General features: G+C 37.6%; 1 protein-coding gene across 1 annotated transcript in view; it reads left to right on the top strand.

Moving 5' to 3' along the window:
- DGKH (diacylglycerol kinase eta) overlaps positions 1-18,506 on the top strand; it is a 168,197-nt gene extending 149,691 nt beyond the window's left edge. Inside the window, exons 25-26 of the mRNA XM_081815508.1 lie at positions 107-237; positions 5,215-18,506. Coding sequence (XP_081671634.1) covers positions 107-237; positions 5,215-5,304 — 221 coding nt within the window. The 3' untranslated portion in view covers positions 5,305-18,506. The remainder of the gene's footprint in view (positions 1-106; positions 238-5,214) is intronic.
- The last annotated feature ends 2,200 nt before the right edge of the window (positions 18,507-20,706 follow it).

The following is a 20,706-nucleotide window of genomic DNA, read 5'->3' as shown; positions in this document are numbered from 1 at the left end:
CTAGCACTGCCGCTGTACTCTGTTTTGCATCTTCTTTGGCCAACCTTTGCTTTGTAATGCATTGAGCATGTAGAAATTAAGGGGGTTTTGCTCTTAACTTTGGTAGTTCAAAAATGGGGCACAGAGGAAGTTGCTGCTTGGCTGGATCTGCTCAATTTGGGAGAGTACAAAGAAATCTTCATCCGTCATGACATCAGAGGGGCTGAACTTTTGCATCTGGAAAGGCGAGATCTTAAGGTATTTCCTTTGTGCTACTCTTCTGCTTTTGAAAATTTCCCAGCAAAACAGAATCCTTTCTCCTGCACCTCTTTTGTTACATGCTTATAGCTTGGCTTCTGTCCTGCAAACAGGCAGTAATCTAATACGCATTGTCCTGTGGTCGGAGTTCCTTGTATGCTTTTTAAACAAGAATGTCAGCAATATTGTCCTATCAAGTATGATTCTCTGATTATTATGGCTAAAGCTTAGCATGAAGTTAGTAATTTTTTTCTCTGCATCCATTGGTATGGCTGTCCCTGTGCTAATACTTCCAAATAGCTCATGTTTCCATCAGCTCATTTTATTGGATCAGCATGAGAGGGGATCACTGTTGCTGAAAATGACTAAAAAAATCTAATAAAAGGTTAACAAATAAAAATTTATTCAAAATACCAATAACAAAGTTTTCCTAATATGTGGAACTAGATTAGAAACTTACAGCAGTGGCAACTGAGGGTCCTATGATGTTGTTGTGTTTCTGACTGCCCTTTCAGAGCTCACGTGAACAACTAGACCTCTCTGTGACTTACTGTTATGATTGTATTATGCTCAAAAAGAAATTTATTATTTTCTTTAGTAAATGAAGTAAAAATTATGCTTCGCTTTTGCTAGAATGCAGCTTAGAGCCTATTTGGCATTTATTTCAGAGAAAGAAAATCATTAATTCATGGTCTGCAGCAATTCCCTTTTATTTTGGGGGATGGAGACTCAACATGGCCAAAGTAGACTATTCTATTCCAAGGTTACGCGTAGGATTTTGTCATGTTGGATTTTCTTACCAAACACCGCCATTTTAAAATTCCAAGATTGAGTAATAAGCAAGTGACAAAGCCTTTAACATATGTTGGAGTGATCTCTTTCCTGTAGACCAAGTTCTGAATTGCACAGAATTATGATACAGTGAATTCCTAACAAATTCATGAACTGCTGTGCCTTTATCTACAAATGTGTTAGCAGAGATCTTTGCACAATTAGTGAGTAATATATAGGATTTTATAAAGCAGAGTCATACAGTTTTAGCACATTAAAAGTGGACACCACATCTACCTAAACATTTTTAACCAGGATAATAAAACAATAGATTAATTAATTACCACAGTTGAGAGTCCCAAATCTGGAAAATAGCAAAATATACAGGGCTAGAGTTCCTAGAGTAAAGGTTGACTTCAAAACTTGGAATGAGTGCACGAAAAAATAAATGTAGGGGATCATTATATCCAACATATTTATGTAGCTTCTTATATCCTTGGCAGGCAGCAATATTTATTGAATAGCTACTGATTGATATATTATGCCAGCCTCTCTAGGAGCTTACATTTCATTTGCCATGAATAAGCATAAATTCAAGGAAAAGACTGATTATGTGTGTATATATAATTATATATGTATACACAACCATAAACATACAAATACACACATACACACATACACAATGGGTAAAGCAAATATTTACAGAATGGAAAAACAAAGCTCCTACACATAGGAGAGTTAGAGTGATAGGACTTGGCTGGAAGAAAGAGTATGAGTAAAAAGGAAATGGTTAAGAATTATTTTTTTTTAAAGATTTTATTTATTTATTTGACAGAGAGAGACACAGCGAGAGAGGGAACACAAGCAGGGGGAGTGGGAGAGGGAAAAGCAGGCTCCCCGCAGAGCAGGGAGCCCGATGCGGGACTCGATCCCAGGACCCTGGGATCATGACCTGAGCTGAAGGCAGTCGCTTAACCAACTGAGCCACCCAGGCGCCCAAGAATTATTTTCATAAACTTTCTCTTTAGCTTTATCATGGGACTTTTTGTTCTCCTTTGTTTTTATTTTTAATGCAAATTACATCCTTTCCCTTAAAACTTTTCTTTCAGAAATTTGCATTGACATCGTCTTTTTTAACTCTTTTCATTCTAAAACGGGGCGTGGGGGAATGAAAAAAGGAAGATAATTTTTCAGAAAGAGCCTGCTATAGAACAAAGCTGTGAAGGTAGCAAATGAGCTCCCCTTGATCTCTGGTTGTAGCTATAAGAGGGAGCAGACTCTTCAGAATAAAGTCTTTAAGTGTTGCTAAAGGATTGCCTATTCTCTGGGTAACCTTGTCCATTCCCATTGCTGCAAATACGGTCCATGAAGATGTCCGTGGTTCACAGGTTTGTACCTCCAGCCCTGACCTCATTTGGGAGCTTTAGGATTTTATCACCAACTCTACTTGATAGTTGTCTATCACACGGGGGAGTCAGTCTTAACATGTCAAAACCCAAACCTCTGCTCTGCGGATATCTTCGTAAAATCACCCCTCTCTCCTTCCAGGCACTCAAGGCAGAGAAGCCCACGGTCATACTCAGCGCCTTCCTCTTCCTTATCCTGGTCCCCTAACTCATTAAGCCCATCACCGAGCCAGGTTTCTAAACTCCATCCATTTCTCTTTCTGCTTTCCACGCTCCTACCGCATGCTAGGGCACCGCTCGCCCGTGTGAAACCAGAGTTCCTAACTGGCCTTTCTGCTGCTACCCTTGCTCTCTCTAGCCCATTACCCACACGGCAACCAGAATGATCTCTTAACATCAGATAGATCACCTTTCAGTTACTTCCCATTTTACTGGAATAGACTCGCATCTTTGGGAGGTCTACAAGATTCTGCCCATTTATGGAACCTTCTGTGGAATCACTGGCCCCTTGCTGGGCTGTACCCCATCCACCCTGGCCATTGTCCATTTGCTTAAAAATACTAGACTCTTCCTCACCTTTAGAGGTGCACCCACCTACGGTATATATCTCCCACGACCCGGCACCTGGCTTACTCCTGCTCAGATCTTGGCTCAGGTATTACTTTCTTATCAGCAAGACAACTAGAGATAGCAATGTGACAGTGTTAAGGTGGGAAAGGAAAAATATTTCTGAGGTGCTTTAGGAAATAAATAAACTGATTGCATTATTCTCCTTCCAGGAAGACCATAGGCAAATGTGAGGGACATCAAAAGACAGCGGCAAAGATGCAATGGTTTTGTTTGTGTGGTTGGGTTTTTTTTTAATTTTTTTTTCCATTTGGAAAGTTGCATATGAAAGATAACTGAATATCTACAAAGCATGTCTCTGCAAAATTAGATCTGTTCATCCAAAGAAAGAAAAGGCCCATAATAAAGAATATGATAAAAATAAATTAAGAACGATATAACAGATGTCATGGCATAACTTTATCACAGCCTAACTCCTAGAAGACATGAAGGTATTGAGCTCAAGACAGAGAAAATATAGCTAGAAGTTAGTGTAATTCTGTGGAAAACATTCATCTCATTACAACCAAAATGGTAATTCTGAGTAGAGTCTGCTTCTCCCAAAGAAGTTTTTATTCTTGAAAATATAACGTGCGTATGGCCTGAAATAAAATATTTAATATTAAGTGTGTTTCTTAATCAGATAATTATGTTATCACAAAGCAGAAAGAATATTAAAATATCCCACTCAAATCAAAGAATCTAAATGCAACTGTAAATGCATTTATATTTTGCAGTTTGGTAGCAGGTGCGGACTGTCTTTCTTTAGGATTTGGCCTTGCTTTTAAGTTTGCTATGTGAGCATACACTCAGGAAACATAGTTGCCTTAACACTGGTTATGAATAGCCTGGTGTCCTATGAGAAAATATTTTTCAGGGTCCGTTGCATATTGTAAAAATGTGACCCAGAAATTATCTCAAGCTTGACAAGAGAACTTGCTGTAGAAAGAGTATTTTCCAGAAAGATTCAAAATTGTCAGTAGCATTGCTGCTATAGAATTCAGAGAGCCCATAGAGTATATGGAAGAGAGAGCACGTGTGTGTGAGTGTGCTTACAATCGTCTGATCTATTTCACTTAAAGCTTAAAAATAAATAATGCTCTTAGCTTACGAAATGGAACAGACATTTGGAATCTTTACCATCTCAGACACATAATTTTGTGGTACCTTATAATCCTGTTTTCGAGGCTGCTTTGGAAGCCATCTTTTTGCTAATTTTCAGATATTTCAAGCCCTCTCTTTTTTATGCAGAATTGGTTTGACTTCACGTATTAGCCAATTGATAGTGCCCATTACACTTAAACAAATTATAGGGTTCAGAGGCCTTCACCCTTTCTTTTAGTTTTTCAAGTAGTGAATGTCATGGCTTTCTTGTATGCATCTCCTTCATTCCTGCCACAAGGATTTATTTGCCGAGTACCTGCTGTGCGCGCTACAGTCTGGGATCCTCCTCCATGCTGAAAGCTAAATACTGAATTCTTGGCCCTTTAAAGGAAGATGGTTCTGTAAGAAACAAGGAGGGTTCTGAGGGGAAAAGGCCACAAGTGTTCTGAGGAAAAGCATCAACCCACAGAGAGCTAGGTTGAAGTAATTTTTTATACTTCTGCCTTACCAAGTAGAACAAATATTTAAACAGTCCGCTCAAATCGAAAACTCTAAATGTAACCGGAAATGCACTGACATTCCAAATTTAGCTCGTGGCCACTGATCTCTGTCATTAGGATTAGGCTTTACTTTGAAGTTTACTATTTTAGGACGGAAGTGCCTTCAGGCCACTTGCGGCTGCCCTGATGTCTCATGTCACTTTTCTCAGAGATCCCAAAAGGACCTGTGTTTTAAAAAAAGAAGCAGAAGTAAAAAGGAGATTTTAACTCTTGAAGAACCGCCATTGTGTATAATTTCTGAGAATGTCACATTTAAGAGTTTGTATAGGATGTGATTTTTTTTTTTTTTTTTTACTGGTTGGTAATGTTTCAGTGTCAGGTTAGTTTCGGTTTATAAACTGATTTTCGTACCTTATGCTTCCTAAGTCATTGAGTAGAAACTAAACTAAATGAACTGAATGCTAATTATACTGTTTGCTAGTGAAATAATTAATCCCCAGTTTTCTCTTGTCAATAAACTTCTTTCTTTTCCTTCTCCTTTTTTTTTCCTACCTTTTCTTTTCTTCTTTTTCTTTTCTTTTTTTTTTTAGGACCTGGGGATAATGAAAGTGGGTCATATGAAGCGAATTCTCCAGGGAATTAAAGAGCTTGGAAGGAGCACTCCCCAGTCTGAGGTGTAATCATATTGGTGCTATTCCTTGGAAGGGAAGTAAATGCTACTTAATGCAAAGCTCTTAGAAGCAATTGTCTGTTTCTGTACTTTCCTGCCTAGAAAAGCAAGCACCAGGGAAGCACCTCTATGGCTTGATATTTTGCTGTGGGTGAAAATTTTCATTTGAGGTATTAGAAAATATTTTTGTGCCAAATAATACATTCCACAAAGCCATTTCCTTATTGTGCAAACTTGACGTGTTCAAATATGCTCATATTAGTAAGAAGGTAGGAAGAATCCGAGCCAATTGCATTGTCTGAAAGGTGGAAATGTTTACTTACGTTTGACTTTCCTTAAACCTGGTCAGATGGAATGTTCTTACTACATGACTGCATAACAATATGTGGCTAAAACTTCTTAGGTTTCATTATTGGAGGCATTGGCTTCTTCCTTAAAGTCACTGGTTAGGAGACTAAGATATAAATTAGGTTGTGTTTTGAATGTTAGATTGGGTGTCGCCTCAGATTCCTAGCATTCAGTGGTCATAGAAAATGGTTGAAACCCCTCAAATATTATGAATGAATGCAAATCTTAATGCACGACATTCCTGCCTGAATGGTCTTTCTTTTTCTTGCATGTCACATGTAATCTCTTAAAACTTAGCTTTCATGTCAGTTTTAATGGAATTTAATTTATTACTACCGAAGTATCCTTTTGTTGGTTCAAGGCACTTTTCTGTTCTTTGATGTGGGACTTTGGATAGATGCTGTATCTAAGAATTTGTGACCATATGTCTGTGCCATAATCAACAAATGATACACATTTTATGCAAGTCAATTTGATGTCACTCTATATCATCAACAGTAGACATGCACATTAAGAAAATCTCTGGATATTTTTATAAAATTACATGTTCTGTTGCCGAACAAAACTTATTATAGCTTCCCAAACCAAAATTCCCACATTTTGTGGGGTTTTTTTGCTTTAGTTTAGTATTTATTTAATACTCTGTTTGCATTTATAATATAGTGGGCTGTTGACATCCAGGAGTTTCCCCAAGGTCTCAACTGGGATTTGTATACTGATTGGTCACCCAGATTTACCCACTGAGCTGGAGTGACTACTGACACAACTTCTCAACAAGAAATTTAAATTTTTAAATTTTTTCTTAAGGGCTTTATATTATTATTATTATTATTATTATTATTATTATCTCACTTAATTCTTTTATCAGGTAGATATTATTTTCCTTTTTCTAAACCACTATACTTCAGTGTAAGCTTACTAGGAGTCAACATTACAATTACCAAATCTTTGAAAGCCAAAGGCATGTGTTAAAAAGTCACAAAAATATCCTTAAACAATCTTTCTTTAGACATTAGGTACCAAAAATTAATTAGAATATTTAAAAATCTATTTTATAAGAGAAGAAAACAGGGTATTGACCCAGTGGTGACAATTTTCATGAAGTAGCCTTCTAAGTAGGTGCTCAATAGATACACATACACACACGTACACATACACACTTGTATGTGTCTATACACATACATGTACATTCACACTTACATATGCATAATCTTGAAATACACTCTCATTGATATTTTCTAGACAATTATTTGCCAAATGCTTAATGAGAAATATTAGTGGGAAAGCATTTAAAATGAACATTGTCAGACATATAATTTAATTATAGCAAAGGAGTTTAAATATTTGACACTTTATTCTTATTTATAAATTGGGTATTTAACTACTAGGAAAAAAAATCACAAAATTTGGATATCTTAAAAATAAATGAGCCTGATGAGTTCCTGACCAAATGTGTCTGACTATATATTTTACCTGTCTAAGTTGTGAATAAATAGAAATTTTCCAAAGGGAATTATATCAAGTAGTGTGAAAGAGTCAAAAGCTACTCACTTCATATTGGAATGTTACCTACACTTATGAAATCAAAGGGCTTCTTTTCCAGTCCCTTTATAGTCCCCACCTCCCCATCCCCTGCAAGGGGTCCTGCTTTTCCAGGCATTTCCCTATAGAATTAAAAAAGAGATGCCAGCCTCTCTTTGGAACTCAGCTGTGAGATCACAGATCCCTGACCAGCTCGGCCAAAAAAAGAAAGGTAGGGGCAAAGAGGCAAGGAACTCTAGAGAAGAATTAGCTAATATAAAAATCTTTATTGATTTCCGTTTGCCCAAAATACCCCTTTGCCACTAGAAAAGGTCTAAGCTATTACATGTTCAGAATTTGAGAGTAAGATGTAAATGATTAAATTTTTTGTTTGATGTTGGTCTTTTTACTCCTAGGTAATAACTCTTATCTATGCTGTAAAACCTCCATTAATGGACTCTTTGGTTAACTAGCATTTTCTTGCAGATGGCTTTTGAATGAGGGAAATCCTTTAAAATGACAATTTTGCTCTCTTTTTTGTCGTTGTTAAATAAGAGCAATTTTTCCTGTATGCTTTGTCTGTGCGTGGCTGGTGTGGACCCAGATGACCTTACTCACATCTGTTTGCCAAGATGGTGTCCTCAGAGCCTCCTCAGGCGCCTGTCAGCGTCACAGAGGAGCAGCTTCTTAGAGTTGATGGGGCCTCGAATAAAAAGTAGGAAGAGCTGCTCTCTGGAATCTGATCACAGCTCAGGGGAGTGCAGGTGGGGCCTTTGTACCTTGATCCATTCCTGAACTGAGGTGAGAAGCTTAAACCTGCTCCGGATTGCCAGCTTTAATTGCACCGTCCTGCCACTAGGCTCTCCCACACCTGGATAATTTGGGAGGGGTGAAGGGGAATCAGAGCCCAGCCAACATCCTACAGTCTTATTCTCCTGAGGAAGAATTTGTTTTATATATATATATATATATATATATATATATATATTTTTTTTTTTTTTTTAAGATTTTTCTTTTAAAGATTTTACTTATTCATTTGACAGAGAGAGACACAGCAAGAGAGGGAACACAAGCAGGGGGAGTGGGAGAGGGAGAAACCGGCTTCCCGCTGAGCAGGGAGCCTGATGCGGGACTCGATCCCAGGACTCTGGGATCACGACCTGAGCAGATGCTTAGCCACTGAGCCACCCAGGCACTCCTAAGATTTTATTTTTAAGTAATGTCCACACCTAACATGGGGCTTGAACTCACAACCCCAAGACCAAGAGTCCCATGCTCTGCTAACTGAGCCAGCCAGGTGCCCCAGAACTTGTGTTTCAAGGAGGAAGGGGACAGGGTCAGACCTAAGTAAAATTTTAAAGTATTCCATTTTTCCCTTCAGTATTATCCCACCTCCCTTTGTGAGTTCCCTTCCGGCCTCCTGGCTTCCCATCTCCCACATGCCCAATACCGTGATGGTTGCTCAAATCCTCACTGCCATGTGTGACCCTATCTCTGCAAAAGGACTCCTTTCACCTCTCCCTACTTAAGTGCCCATTATGGGTCATCTAAGCAAAGTGTTAGGAAGAAAACAATTTAAAGAAACTAATTTTAGGGGCGCCTGGGTGGCTCAGTCGTTGGGCGTCTGCCTTCGGCTCGGGTCATGGTCCTAGGGTCCTGGGATCGAGTCCCACATCGGGCTCCCTGCTCGGCGGGAAGCCGGCTTCTCCCTCTCCCTCTCCCTCTGCTTGTGTTCCCTCTCTCGCTGTGTCCCTCTCTGTCAAATAAATAAATAAATCTTTAAAAAAAAAAAAACAAAACTAATTTTACAGTTTGCATTGTATAAAAGGAAATCTGCTAATCTAAATAAATTGGTGGGTTAGATACTTTGGGGACTGTGATATAGATTGCTCTGGCTGAGAAGAGATGACCTGTGAATGTCTAGGCCCATGCTGTCCAATATTGTAGGGACTAGCCACATGTGGCTATTTAAATTTACATTAATTTAATTAGAAAGTTTCTCAAGTGCACTAGCCACATTTTAAGTGCTCAGTAACTATAGCAGATGGTACAGATGTTGAACATTTCCATCATTGCAAAAATTCTACTGGACAGCACTGGTCTAGATCCTCGATACTCAAATGTGGTCCATGGACCAGCAGTATCCATGACACCTGGGAGCTTATAGAAATGCAGAATCTCAGGTCCACTCCAGACCTACCAAATCTCAATCTTCCTTTTAAGCAAGACTTGTCAGTGATCAGCACTGGCCTAGCCACATTTTATCCCTCCCAGCTATTAGGGATTCAAGTTCTTCAAAAAGCGCTCAGAATAGCTCATTCCCCAACCCACTACTTCCTAGAAATCCCAGAAATGAGCTTTAACTCACTCATCATCCTCACTGAGTTTTCTTCTCAATGCTTATTCCTGATTCTGGATCTAGATAAACCCTGCCTACTCGGGGGTATATTTTGGTAGCTAAGATAAAACAGGAGATTGGCTGACCAACATAGCTGGCCTTTCTCCAGCTCCCCACCTCACATCTAAGTCACTAACAATCCACATTTGCTCAGTTTCTTGCTCACGTGGCATTCTTATTTGTTCACAACTTAAGTCACAGGGAACATTTCAGAAGAATATGTACTGAGATAAGTAAAGACCGGGTCAGTCTCCTACAACTTGTACATTTCACTTTCTCTTATCACTAGATTATCTTGTTGATATAGTTCAAACTTGTGGATACAAACAGCACACGCACGTGAAATGAATCGCTAGGCATGGGGAAAAAAAAGAAAGAAGCAAATGACTCCAAGTAAACTGAATGTGTCATTAAAGCCCTCAAAGAAGGCATGTTTTGCTGGACTTTGTTTTTCTTATTATGCCAACTTATCTTGATTTTTCAGAGACTTAATAATTGCTTAAAGTAGTGCCTGCAAAGTATATTTTTGATCCTTAAAATACAAATTATTTAATTCTATAATATGATCTTTCCCAATGATTTATTGTCAATACTTAATCATTTTTACATACTGATATCATTTACCAAGACATTACTGCCTAGAGATTCTTTAGCTAATTTTAAGGAATAAAGAGGGCACTATTTTAGTCCTAAGAGAAGTTATTTTTAACAGGATTTGAGAAAGAAAATATTTATGCAAAGCTATGACTTAGAAAATTACAGTGGAAACCTCTATACACATCATTTCTGAAGTAAATCATCTATTTAGTCCAACACAATGGACTTTCATGTTATACAGATGCGAATTCTTCAAGGATATAGTTTTTCACTAAGCTCCATAAACACTACATCTCTCAGCCTGACGTTTAGGATCTCTCCTGCCCTCTCCCCACAGAATGAACTCATCCTGCATTTTTCAGATGCAAGTTGGGTAAAACAATGGGTTCAGAGTATGATAATAATACAAGTGGCAGTTTTAAAACACCAAGTTTTTAAAATCAGTTGGAAAGAGTGAACAGTGAAGATTCTTCAAATACTAACTATTGGTCAATAGAATAACCTCCCTGGCGGTTCTCATGGTGCTTGGCAGCCATGTGTCTCCCTCTCTGGCTTGCCCTTGCCGAGAGCCATGGGGCCTGGGACTTGTTTGTCTCTGCTAGGCATCTCCCCTTGACTTTTGTATAGTGATCTCTGTGTCAGATGGTAATATGATGCCTTTGCAGTAGGATGCTTTCCTAAAGAAACAACCAAAACTTTAAAAAGGCAATGATTATTAGTTTTTTAATACCCAAAGCATTCTTTACCTTTATTATTGCTTCTTTTTATTAATGTCTCCAAATTTCATTTAGAGACATATCTGTTAGCAGAAAAAACTATAAAGGTTTATCATTACAGAGAACAGAGAGATAAAAGACAGCTGGACTGTACCTATTTGTATACTTCTTTCCGTTATTTTCAGGAAAATAAGTTTAACAGTAACTGAAACTGCACTAAACTCAGTAACAATGTTTAAGATAAAAACCCATATTACTACTGTAGATGAGCATACTGATTCCCCTTATGTAACTAAGATATTCTATTTACACATATTTATATCTTCTCTCTTAATTTTTGATGCACATCCAAGCTTAAGTTGGAAAAACAGAAACCAAGCCACTACTTAAAAGCTAGAAAAGTTCACATAAAACATTTCATTTTAGCTACAAGTTATTCATTGCGTAGGACTTTATAAATAGTCTGGGTATTTCATAGGAACTGCATTTCAAGAGTAAATTTACCATACCTAAAAGAACATAGGGATACTTTTAAAATGCATTAAGATAAGTTCCATATTCAGTTGATGATGCCGTTGAAGTAGGATAACGCAGTTAGATAAACAAGCTGAAAAGAAAAAAGAATATATTTTGTGGTCCTTACTGTTTGCACTATTGTTTACCACAGCTTAGCCATATCTATTTGTATATTCTAAGTATTAAGCTGATATGTAGCTAAAGATTTCTTACAGTTCTGGTAACTGGTAACTAGTGCTGTGAAAGATTTTGGTATTGTAACCGTCCCAGTTTTGTGAGTTATATATTGTATATTGAAGATGACTAATAAATTGGAGTAATATATTTATCTAGAGCTGGGGAAATATGATAATTATTTTCAGATCTTCAAGTAAGTTGTATGGAATTTGTTTCTTCCTCTCAAGTGAGATAAAAGTCTCACTTTTATGTTAAAATGTCTATTTATACAACAGGTTTCTCCTTTTACTGGTTTTATTAATTTTCATATTAAAATTTTTCTTATCTTTTGATACCAAAATAATTATCATGCTGGTTATTCAAACTGCCAAGATGTATTTTAGTTTGCAGGAATTTTGGCAGGCAAAATATTTAATAACAAACCAGCTTTGTATATTTTGTGGCTTTGGGGGCAAGAATTTTACCTTTGAATCTCTATGTGAGGCAGTGCTGATATTAACAAAGTCAGTGATAAGACAGTATTACTTGTGATCATCAGTAGAAGGTTTTCTCAAGTTGTATAAATCAGTGCATTTATTTATTATGTTGTGAAATTTAATCTTTATACAAAATGCATATTCTAGCTCTTTTTACTGCTGTTGCTTAGAGTGTAATAGGTCTGTTAATGATTTACTTACGTACTTGAAGTACTCATTTCTGTCAAACAGATGCCCAGTTTTTTCCTTGTTAAAAAAAATGGTATCTTTTTTACCATCATCGATAACTAAATAGTAATAGGGATTTGTTAAAAAATAACTTGCATATTTAAAATAAATATGGAAAAAGGCATAAAGCCAAAATGAAATCACCAATATTAAGAATTTAATGTAACCAAGGGATTCACTGTGCTGTATTTTCTCAATATATATTTTATCTTCAAGTCAGAGCTTCTTTTCTATGATAAACTTTGTTTTTCTTGTAAAAGAGATCTCAGCGATTGTATGCCATTGTATAACACTCAACTGACCACTGAGATTCTTGAACCCAAAAAATATCACCGACTTCTAGGGGCCAGCTTTAGATTCCAGGGTGTGTATTTTTAACGCGTATTTGACTGGCCTACTTTACAAATGGTAACCTTGATGGATAATGCTTTATTTGTTTCTGTCAATTAAGTCAGTGGGATTTTAATCAAGTTTTGAGTTACTTTTGTTTAAAAAAGTATTCTTTGTTCAACTCTTAAAAAAAAAATAGAAATTTGAAACATAATGGCATAACCTACCACAGAGAATAGAATTACATGTTTTTGAGGAAGAAAAAAAAATGTCCTGACTTAATGTGAGGCAATGTTGTACACCAAAGAACCCGATTTAATAAGCCCTAAATTCAACCATCTTATTGTTTTACAGTGTGAACAATAGGTGAATTGTGAACTGTTTAAGAACTATAGTAGGAGATTAAGAATTAATTTACTATAACTTTAAAGAGAGTTTTATGTTAATTTTACTGTTGCACAAGCAATGATTGAAGGCAAGAAAAATATATGATAAACATTATTTTGAAATATGGAAACATTATAAAGAAAAGGGAGCTCAAGCTGGTAATTTGGCAAAGATTTAGAAATGAATAGTATGAACATAGATATCTTCCACCTTATATTATAGAAACGCCAAACATGTGTGAGATGGATGGTAGGCACAATACCACAAAAACCAAGAAAGTCACACTGGTCAAGTCTGAGACTGGATCCATGTGGTATCAAAATAGCCAATGAATTCAGGGAGCTCATTCTACGGTTGCAGTTTAGAAGTCAGTGAAGCAGGTAGTTTGGATGACCTCATCGTTTGTGTTTATCACATGACGAAAATGTCTGTGCTTTGTCAACTTTGTGATTGACAGAGGAAGACCGAGTCAGGATTTAGCTAGTTCCTGTAGAAGAATATTTGTAAATGTGGATCGGACGGTACCATGCAGACTGAAGAGATTCTCATGAACTTGCTAAGCCTTGAGATTTGTTAGCAGTGATAGATTTTCCTTTCGTTTGAAACAATGAAAGATTGTCAAAATTTACAATATCGTAAATAGCTGAATTACATGATTCTGGAGTTGGAAATATGGTTTAGATTTATTTGTTTCTGTAACTGACTCTGGCACTGGATCACTATGTCTTTTCTACAAACTGTGCATGTGTTGGTGTTTCAACTGTCCCGATTAGAAATGGCACACAATATTATCAATTCTAAGTACTTGGTAATTTCTCTTTTACAGCAGAAATTATGTAAGTGTGAATCATACTTAAATTTACCAATTCTTTCCCGCTGTCGTTTGATAGACAAAGAAAGACTTCCAAAATTATAGTACGAAAACTGAAAGTCCAAACTAATATCCCTGATGTTCAGTTTGAAAGGAGAGTGAGGTTACATTAATACTCTCTGCACCAGAGTAGGTTATGGGAATTTTCATCTGTGTACTACAGGTTCATATTATTCATTCACTCCCACTTCTAAAATCTTCAGAAATTTAGAGTAATTTTGTTTTTTCTACACTCACCCCAACCAACCATTTTATAGTAGCATATAGATACATTTTTTTTTTAAATTCAGATCTTCATGTCTTTTCTTAGATAAACTCCCCAAAGAGGAAAATGTCTCCTTAAATCAGTGGTTACAAAAATGAATATGGGACTTTCTTAACTTGTTTGATCCTGTGATGTCACTTCCCTATACTAAGTGAATTCTGAATGTTTCCCCTGCTGTTTAATCTGAAGCTGGATCTCTAGCTTACATTCTCTGGCTGTGGAACGGTGCTCCCTCATGCAAAGTACCTTCGCAACTTCCTGTAAAGAAACAAGAGGTTGTTTTCATTGTTACCACAATGGAAATCTGAGTACAGTTAAAGGGGAAAAATTAGAATAGCTTTGTTAAAATCATTAAATATAGGTGAGGGTAAGTGAATACTGACTTTTATTTTTACCTGACATTTGAATTCAGTCGCTGACTGAGACTTAAAAATTTTATTCCTAAACCTGGTATTTATTATGGCATACTATGATAACTTGGAGCTCCCGTTACATCCCCTCCCCCTAAAAATGTTGAAATGATGAGAGAGTGTAAGCTGCATGAGAGAGGGAAAAGCCCGAATCAGAACTCGTCTGCATGGGATTTTGATGTGTCTTAATGATACAACCTAGTTTTCAAGAAGACAGGTCTCTAAATGGTGGTCCCAGAATGATTTGGTACAGTGCCAGGAAGAAATTATTTTTCTGGGTATTTACTTCTCATGATGACCTGGCATACAGATGACCCTAGTATAATTCAAGTAGTTATAACTTTTATTGGAACCTACGGGGTTTACAAATCTCAGTTGGGTATCAGCTGTTTAGTATACATGATGATGAGGATGGAAGAATTGTAAACTTGAGCAGCTCTTTTGTTTCCTCACCTTTTACTTGGAAAAGCTATCAGAAAGCTTTTGAGAGATGACACAGTTTTCATAGCACATGATGTGGTTATGTGCCTCTGCCAAACTCATAAACTAAAATATGGAACAAAACCATTGCTTAACCCCAATCTTGGTTTTGGATTGTATAAGCAAAAGCATTTTTTTTTTGAAGATTTTATTTATTTATTTGAGAGAGAGAGGATGAGAGACAGAGAGCATGAGAGGGAGGAGGGTCAGAGAGAGAAGCAGACTCCCTGCCGAGCAGGGAGCCCCATGTGGGACTCGATCCCGGGACTCCAGGATTATGACCTGAGCCGAAGGCAGTCGCTTAACCAACTGAGCCACCCAGGCGCCCCGCAAAAGCATTTTTTTATATTAAAGTTTTCTCAGTGTTTATGCAGTTGCGTACTTCATTTTTTGTCCATCTCAAAAGTTGAATTGGCATTTTATGTTCTATTTCTAATTGTAAGTAAACCAATGGTCCCCTTGTCTTAGTCAGCCCTCTATCAGTACAGCCCTTCGTGATCTTTCTCTCCTGTGCTTTTGCCACAGTTTTTCCGCAACCAGTTTTCCTGCATACATTCCCTCCTACCTCTAGTTCATCTTCCTCGAGGTCGACGGAGTGGTCTTTCTAAAACACACGTTTGCGTTGTCATTCCTTTGCTAAAAATCCTTACATAGGTTCTCCTTTTTGTGGAGCAACCTAACTCCTTAGCGTGACAGATGAGGGGCTTACTGGCTTGGCCTCATCCCCCCCTTTTTAGCATGCTCAGCCGCCATTTCCTCTAGAGACCTTTTGTAATTCAGGAATTTGGAGCTACTCCCAATTCATTGCCTTGGCATAATCACTTGCCAGAGATCTACGCTTTCAAAACTCAGTTCAGATTTAACTTTCTGTGAAGCTCTACCTGACTTTCCCAGCCAGAGTTTAGTATTTCGTCCATGCTCCATAGCATCTTGAAACTTTCTCTGTTAAAATAACATCATATTTCAATAATATATATATGTCTGCCTTTTCCCCCCACCCTCTGAATTTCTCTATCTTTGTAGTCTCAGTGTGGGGTTAGCACATAATAGGACTTCAATAAATGTTTTTGAAGGACTGAAGGTAATAGACCACCCGAACTTCTTTATATTTTTATACTTTCACAAATGCAAGCTTAGACTCCCGTGAGTCACACGAGGGGTGTGTGTCTTCATGAGCAGGTAAGCACGCATGCACTCTGGGCAAGCCACCAGAGGATGAACATCAAGGGAGAGAGATTGTTTGGAAAAGGATAGTCATTTGTTAGCTTTAAATCGGAAATATTTACCAAATCTGAATTCTTGTTTCTTAAAAATGAGGCTTACAAAATTTTCACATGTCAAATTCTTGTTTATAATTCACAAATATGCCCTAAAGATTACCTTTCTCCTTTGAAGACACATTCAGTGTATACAATTATTTAAAACACATACATTGATCACCTACACAAAATAAGATTTAAGAAAGAATCAAAACCAATAGTGAAGGTGAAATTTTCTCAAAAGTAATAGCCAGAGATATAGACTGAATTTGTGTGATTTCAGGTCATTTGTAGCTAATGATTATTTCATTTTTTAAAAATGCAAATGTAAGACAGCTTTTTTCTACTGTTATCACCCCTTATAGAACATAAAGACTAAAATCTAATACCTAACAGTTTGTTTTTCTTTTATGAGTCTATAAAACCTTCCTACCATGTTCCCAAATCATGATAAAGGTCAACACAAAAAGTTCTTCATAGTTAATAATTTCTAAAATTAAATAGTAATAAAAAATGCATGTCACTAAATTAAATGCCCTCTTCCTTTTCTCACTTGAGAGACCTTTTTCTACCTGCTTTCTACTTGACAAGTAGATGCTGGGAATGCAATAAAATAGTTTATCTTCAGAATTATTTTCTACAGCCTAAGAAATTAGGTGGACAGGTTTTAAACCAAATATTTCTCAGGTGATTTCAGAGCAGTCTTGTTCCACCCCCAAAATTAATCAAATTCTAGGTCATAAAGAATTATTCCCATTTTTATGTCCAGTTTTTATACAACCACAAATAATGTTTGACCATCACTTGTCGAGTACATCTTTCATCAATCTATAGAACCCCATTTCCACAGCCATATGTGCTATGTGTGGTCCAAGAGACTAATAGATTTGTCAAACAAGGGTTACATTTCAAGTCCATTTTAGGAAGGCATATATCCCTATTAATGCCACATACACCAAAATATATGAAGTATGCATTGTAAACCCACAGCAGAGGGAAAAAATTATAAAGTTATGCTTTCTGGTATACTTCAGAGACTCCGTTTGAAGTTATGGGTTGGTATTTCCTCCTCGATTATTTTTCATGGGGAGTAGGGAGTAATAATATTTAACGGTAGCACACTTATCTGAGCATATAGTAAATATACTACTAGTATTTGTATGCCCCGGTGCACTGATATAGATGAAAGAAAACAAAAACATTTGAGTTATAAAGAAATTAACTGCTCTGAATATTTATTGATGGTTAGGCAATAGGGTTCCCTTACGGGAAGGAAAAAATTATCTTTATTGTCAGTAAGTATGGAAAAAAACCTTACTTGTACGTATATTTACATTTTGATAGGTCTATTTTGAAGTCATTCTTGCCCATCAGTATAAAGTATCAACCATTTATTTGTTCTCTAGCAAAAGGAAATTCTTATTTTGATACAACTTTACTCTTTGTTCCCCATATTGTAAAAGGTCCACAAAAGAAAGAGGCTCAGAAGACTGGGCACTTATCTCACCTTTCAATGAAGATAATTAATAATTATTTGCCTCCCTACTTACATCATGTTGAAAACCTCACATTATAGCTCCTTTTGTCCCTTACATTTCAAGATAGTTTTAACCTAGCCTTTTGCCATATTATTTATAGTTAAGAATTTACTACATTTTGGTAGTCTGTTTTGAAACTTTTACTTGTATCGGAAAGATGCAGATCACCTCTATTTATTACACAATGGGCTCTGTTTGCTGCAGAAAAGAGTGAAACTTTTAACTGCTTAGCACACTTGCCAGTGAAATATACCTGACAGAGCAGAGGTTATAACTTTGGCTCTAATTACTTTTAATAATGGTAAGAAAATGTGTTTTGTTTGTTTACATGCTGTTTACAATGGCATAATTTTTTAAATATATACAACTGAGATATTTATTGCATACTATTTTAAAGATGTTTTATGTGTTTTCACCTTTGGAATATATTGTTACAGTTACTTATACAGATAATTTGGGTGGCTTTGTTAATGTAGCTAGTAATTTTTATGACTACTAAGTGACCAGTTTTCCGTGCCTTTTATTGTGGGATGCATGATTATGTATTTATTGTACGGAAGTCACTGATGTGTGTATTTTTGTACTTTGCTGAGAGTAATGGTTGATCTCGATGTACATGATGATGAGAGATGCCTTTCCCAAAGGGCACTGCCTTGAGATCGTCCTTCTCAAATAAAAAGAATGCATTTGGAAAATGTGTGAAGCCTACTTTCTTTGTGGTGGGAAATCTTATTTTTTTAATTAAACTTTTTATTTTGAGATCATTGTAGATTCACATACAGTTGTACGAAAAAATACAGAGAGAGATCATGTGTCCCTTTTACCCATTTCCTCCCCATGGTAACATCCGGCAAACCGATAGTACAATATCACAACCAGGATGTTGACATTGACAGAGTCCAGATGCTGGACAGTTCTCTCACTCCAAAGCCACACAAGGATCCCTTGGGTTGCCCTTTATAGCCACACCTACTTCCCTCCTGCCTCTGTCCTCTCCTTAACCCTAGCAACCATTCATCTCTCTCCACTTGTCATTTTATATTAATGGAATCATACAGTATATGACTTTTTTTTTTCACTCAGCCTAATTCCCTGGAGATTCATCCAAATTTTTGCATGGAACGATAGTTCAGTTCTTTTGTTGCTGAGTAATATCCATGTGGCGGGGGAATTCTTAATGATAAAACGTAATTTAATTTACCCCTATAGCACATGAGTCCTTGAAGCTCACCAATAAGCACTTGTTAACCAAATGCATGGCAGGTGCTGTCTCCAGCAGTAATGATCTATGACTAGTGAGGAAGAAAGATTATTGTAACAGAGTGATGTGCACTGATAAAACAAAAATACACCACCAAGTATGTGGGGAGCATAGAGGAAAGGAATGTGTAGCGGAGGTTTCGGGGCACTTTCCCGAATAGGGGACATTGAGTTGGGTTTTAAAGCAGTCAGCAAAGTATGTGTGTAAGGAAGGCAGAGGTGACAATCAAGGGGAGACAGCAAAATGACATGGCAGGTCCAGCTGGGTGTTGCTGAAGCATAAAGGTAGTACAGCAAAGGACAAGATGGAACTTGAGCAGTGAGGGGGAGGAACAATGCTATTGGATTTGAGCCCTGGACAGATCAGCACCCTCTGTGGGTGGGATTGACTTGCCAAGGGCTGAGAAAGGAGATCAGCTTGAGGTTGTAGGAAAGGTCTAGGCAAGAGGTGGTGAGGGACTTCTTTAGGGTGGTTTTTGTGGAGCCAGAAAGGAGGGAACAGATCTGAGAAATACTAATGTGTAAACGGCCTGCCTTGGGAGACTGGCTGTGGATGAAGGAGGGAGACGGAAGGAACCCACGTTTCTACCAACTGGAAGGGAAAGCTCTGAGGTCAAATTCAGATTCAGACATCATGGGTTTGAGATGACTGGAGGATGTCTACTAAGATACATGACAATATTGGAGAGAGGTATGGGAAGGAAATACAGATCTGGGAGCCCTCGTCAGGTGGGTTGAAGCCACCAGAGACGATGAAGGTGTCCTAAAAGATCCTCAGGAACTCCGAATAGAGGCCCGTGGTGTGGGACTCAGACCTCGGAGGAGGGAGCACTGTCCATCAGATGGTGCCTCTCGAAGATGGGTTCGGTGGGACCGGGTCTGGGATGCCAGAAGAAGAAGCTGGAGAAAAGGACCGGCCGCCTCTGCCATGGAGACAGCTGGCATCCAGGCCACATCGGCAGCAACGATGAGTAAAACAAGAAGAGTGAGTCCTTCCTCCTGCCTTCTGTTTCCTGCTTGGGCCACCATTGGCAGAATGGGTAGGAAGCCAGCTGACAAATGTGGAGTGCCATTTGCATTGTGGAGCCGCAAACCCATGGGGTATGGGGAAATACATATTCCCCACTATGCATAAATATTTGTAAACATACACACATATATATATACACCTAACATATACATATAAACATATGTATATACATTAGCAGATTTAACGTAACAGCACTTATTTACATGCAATGTACTTTAATAATTTTGTTTTCTTTTTTAAAACACCCACAGGGCATAGCAACAAAGGGTATATTTGGAGCTGGGCGCTCACAATCTAGTAAGTGGCCACTAAAGCTAATAAAGCACTCTTCTTTAAGAACAACACTCGTGGGATGCCTGGATGGCTCAGTGGGTTAAGCATCTGCCCTCGGCTCAGGTTATGATCCCTGAGTCCCAGGATCGAGTCCCACATGGGGCTTCCCTCAGTGGGGAGCCTGCTTCTCCTTCTTCCTCTGCCCCTCCTCCTGCTCATGCTCTCTCTCTTGCTCACTCTCTCTCAAATGAATTGATAAAATCTTAAAAAAAAAAAAAATCACATTCGGTGAAAAGTGGGGCAAGAAGCTGGAGGATTCTGAGTTTGAAAAA

Source organism: Leptonychotes weddellii, chromosome 3, assembly GCF_054177405.1.
Source record: "Leptonychotes weddellii isolate Sample4059 chromosome 3, ASM5417740v2, whole genome shotgun sequence".
Classification (NCBI taxonomy): Eukaryota; Metazoa; Chordata; class Mammalia; order Carnivora; family Phocidae; genus Leptonychotes; species Leptonychotes weddellii.
This window is presented reverse-complemented; position numbering and strand designations above follow the sequence as displayed.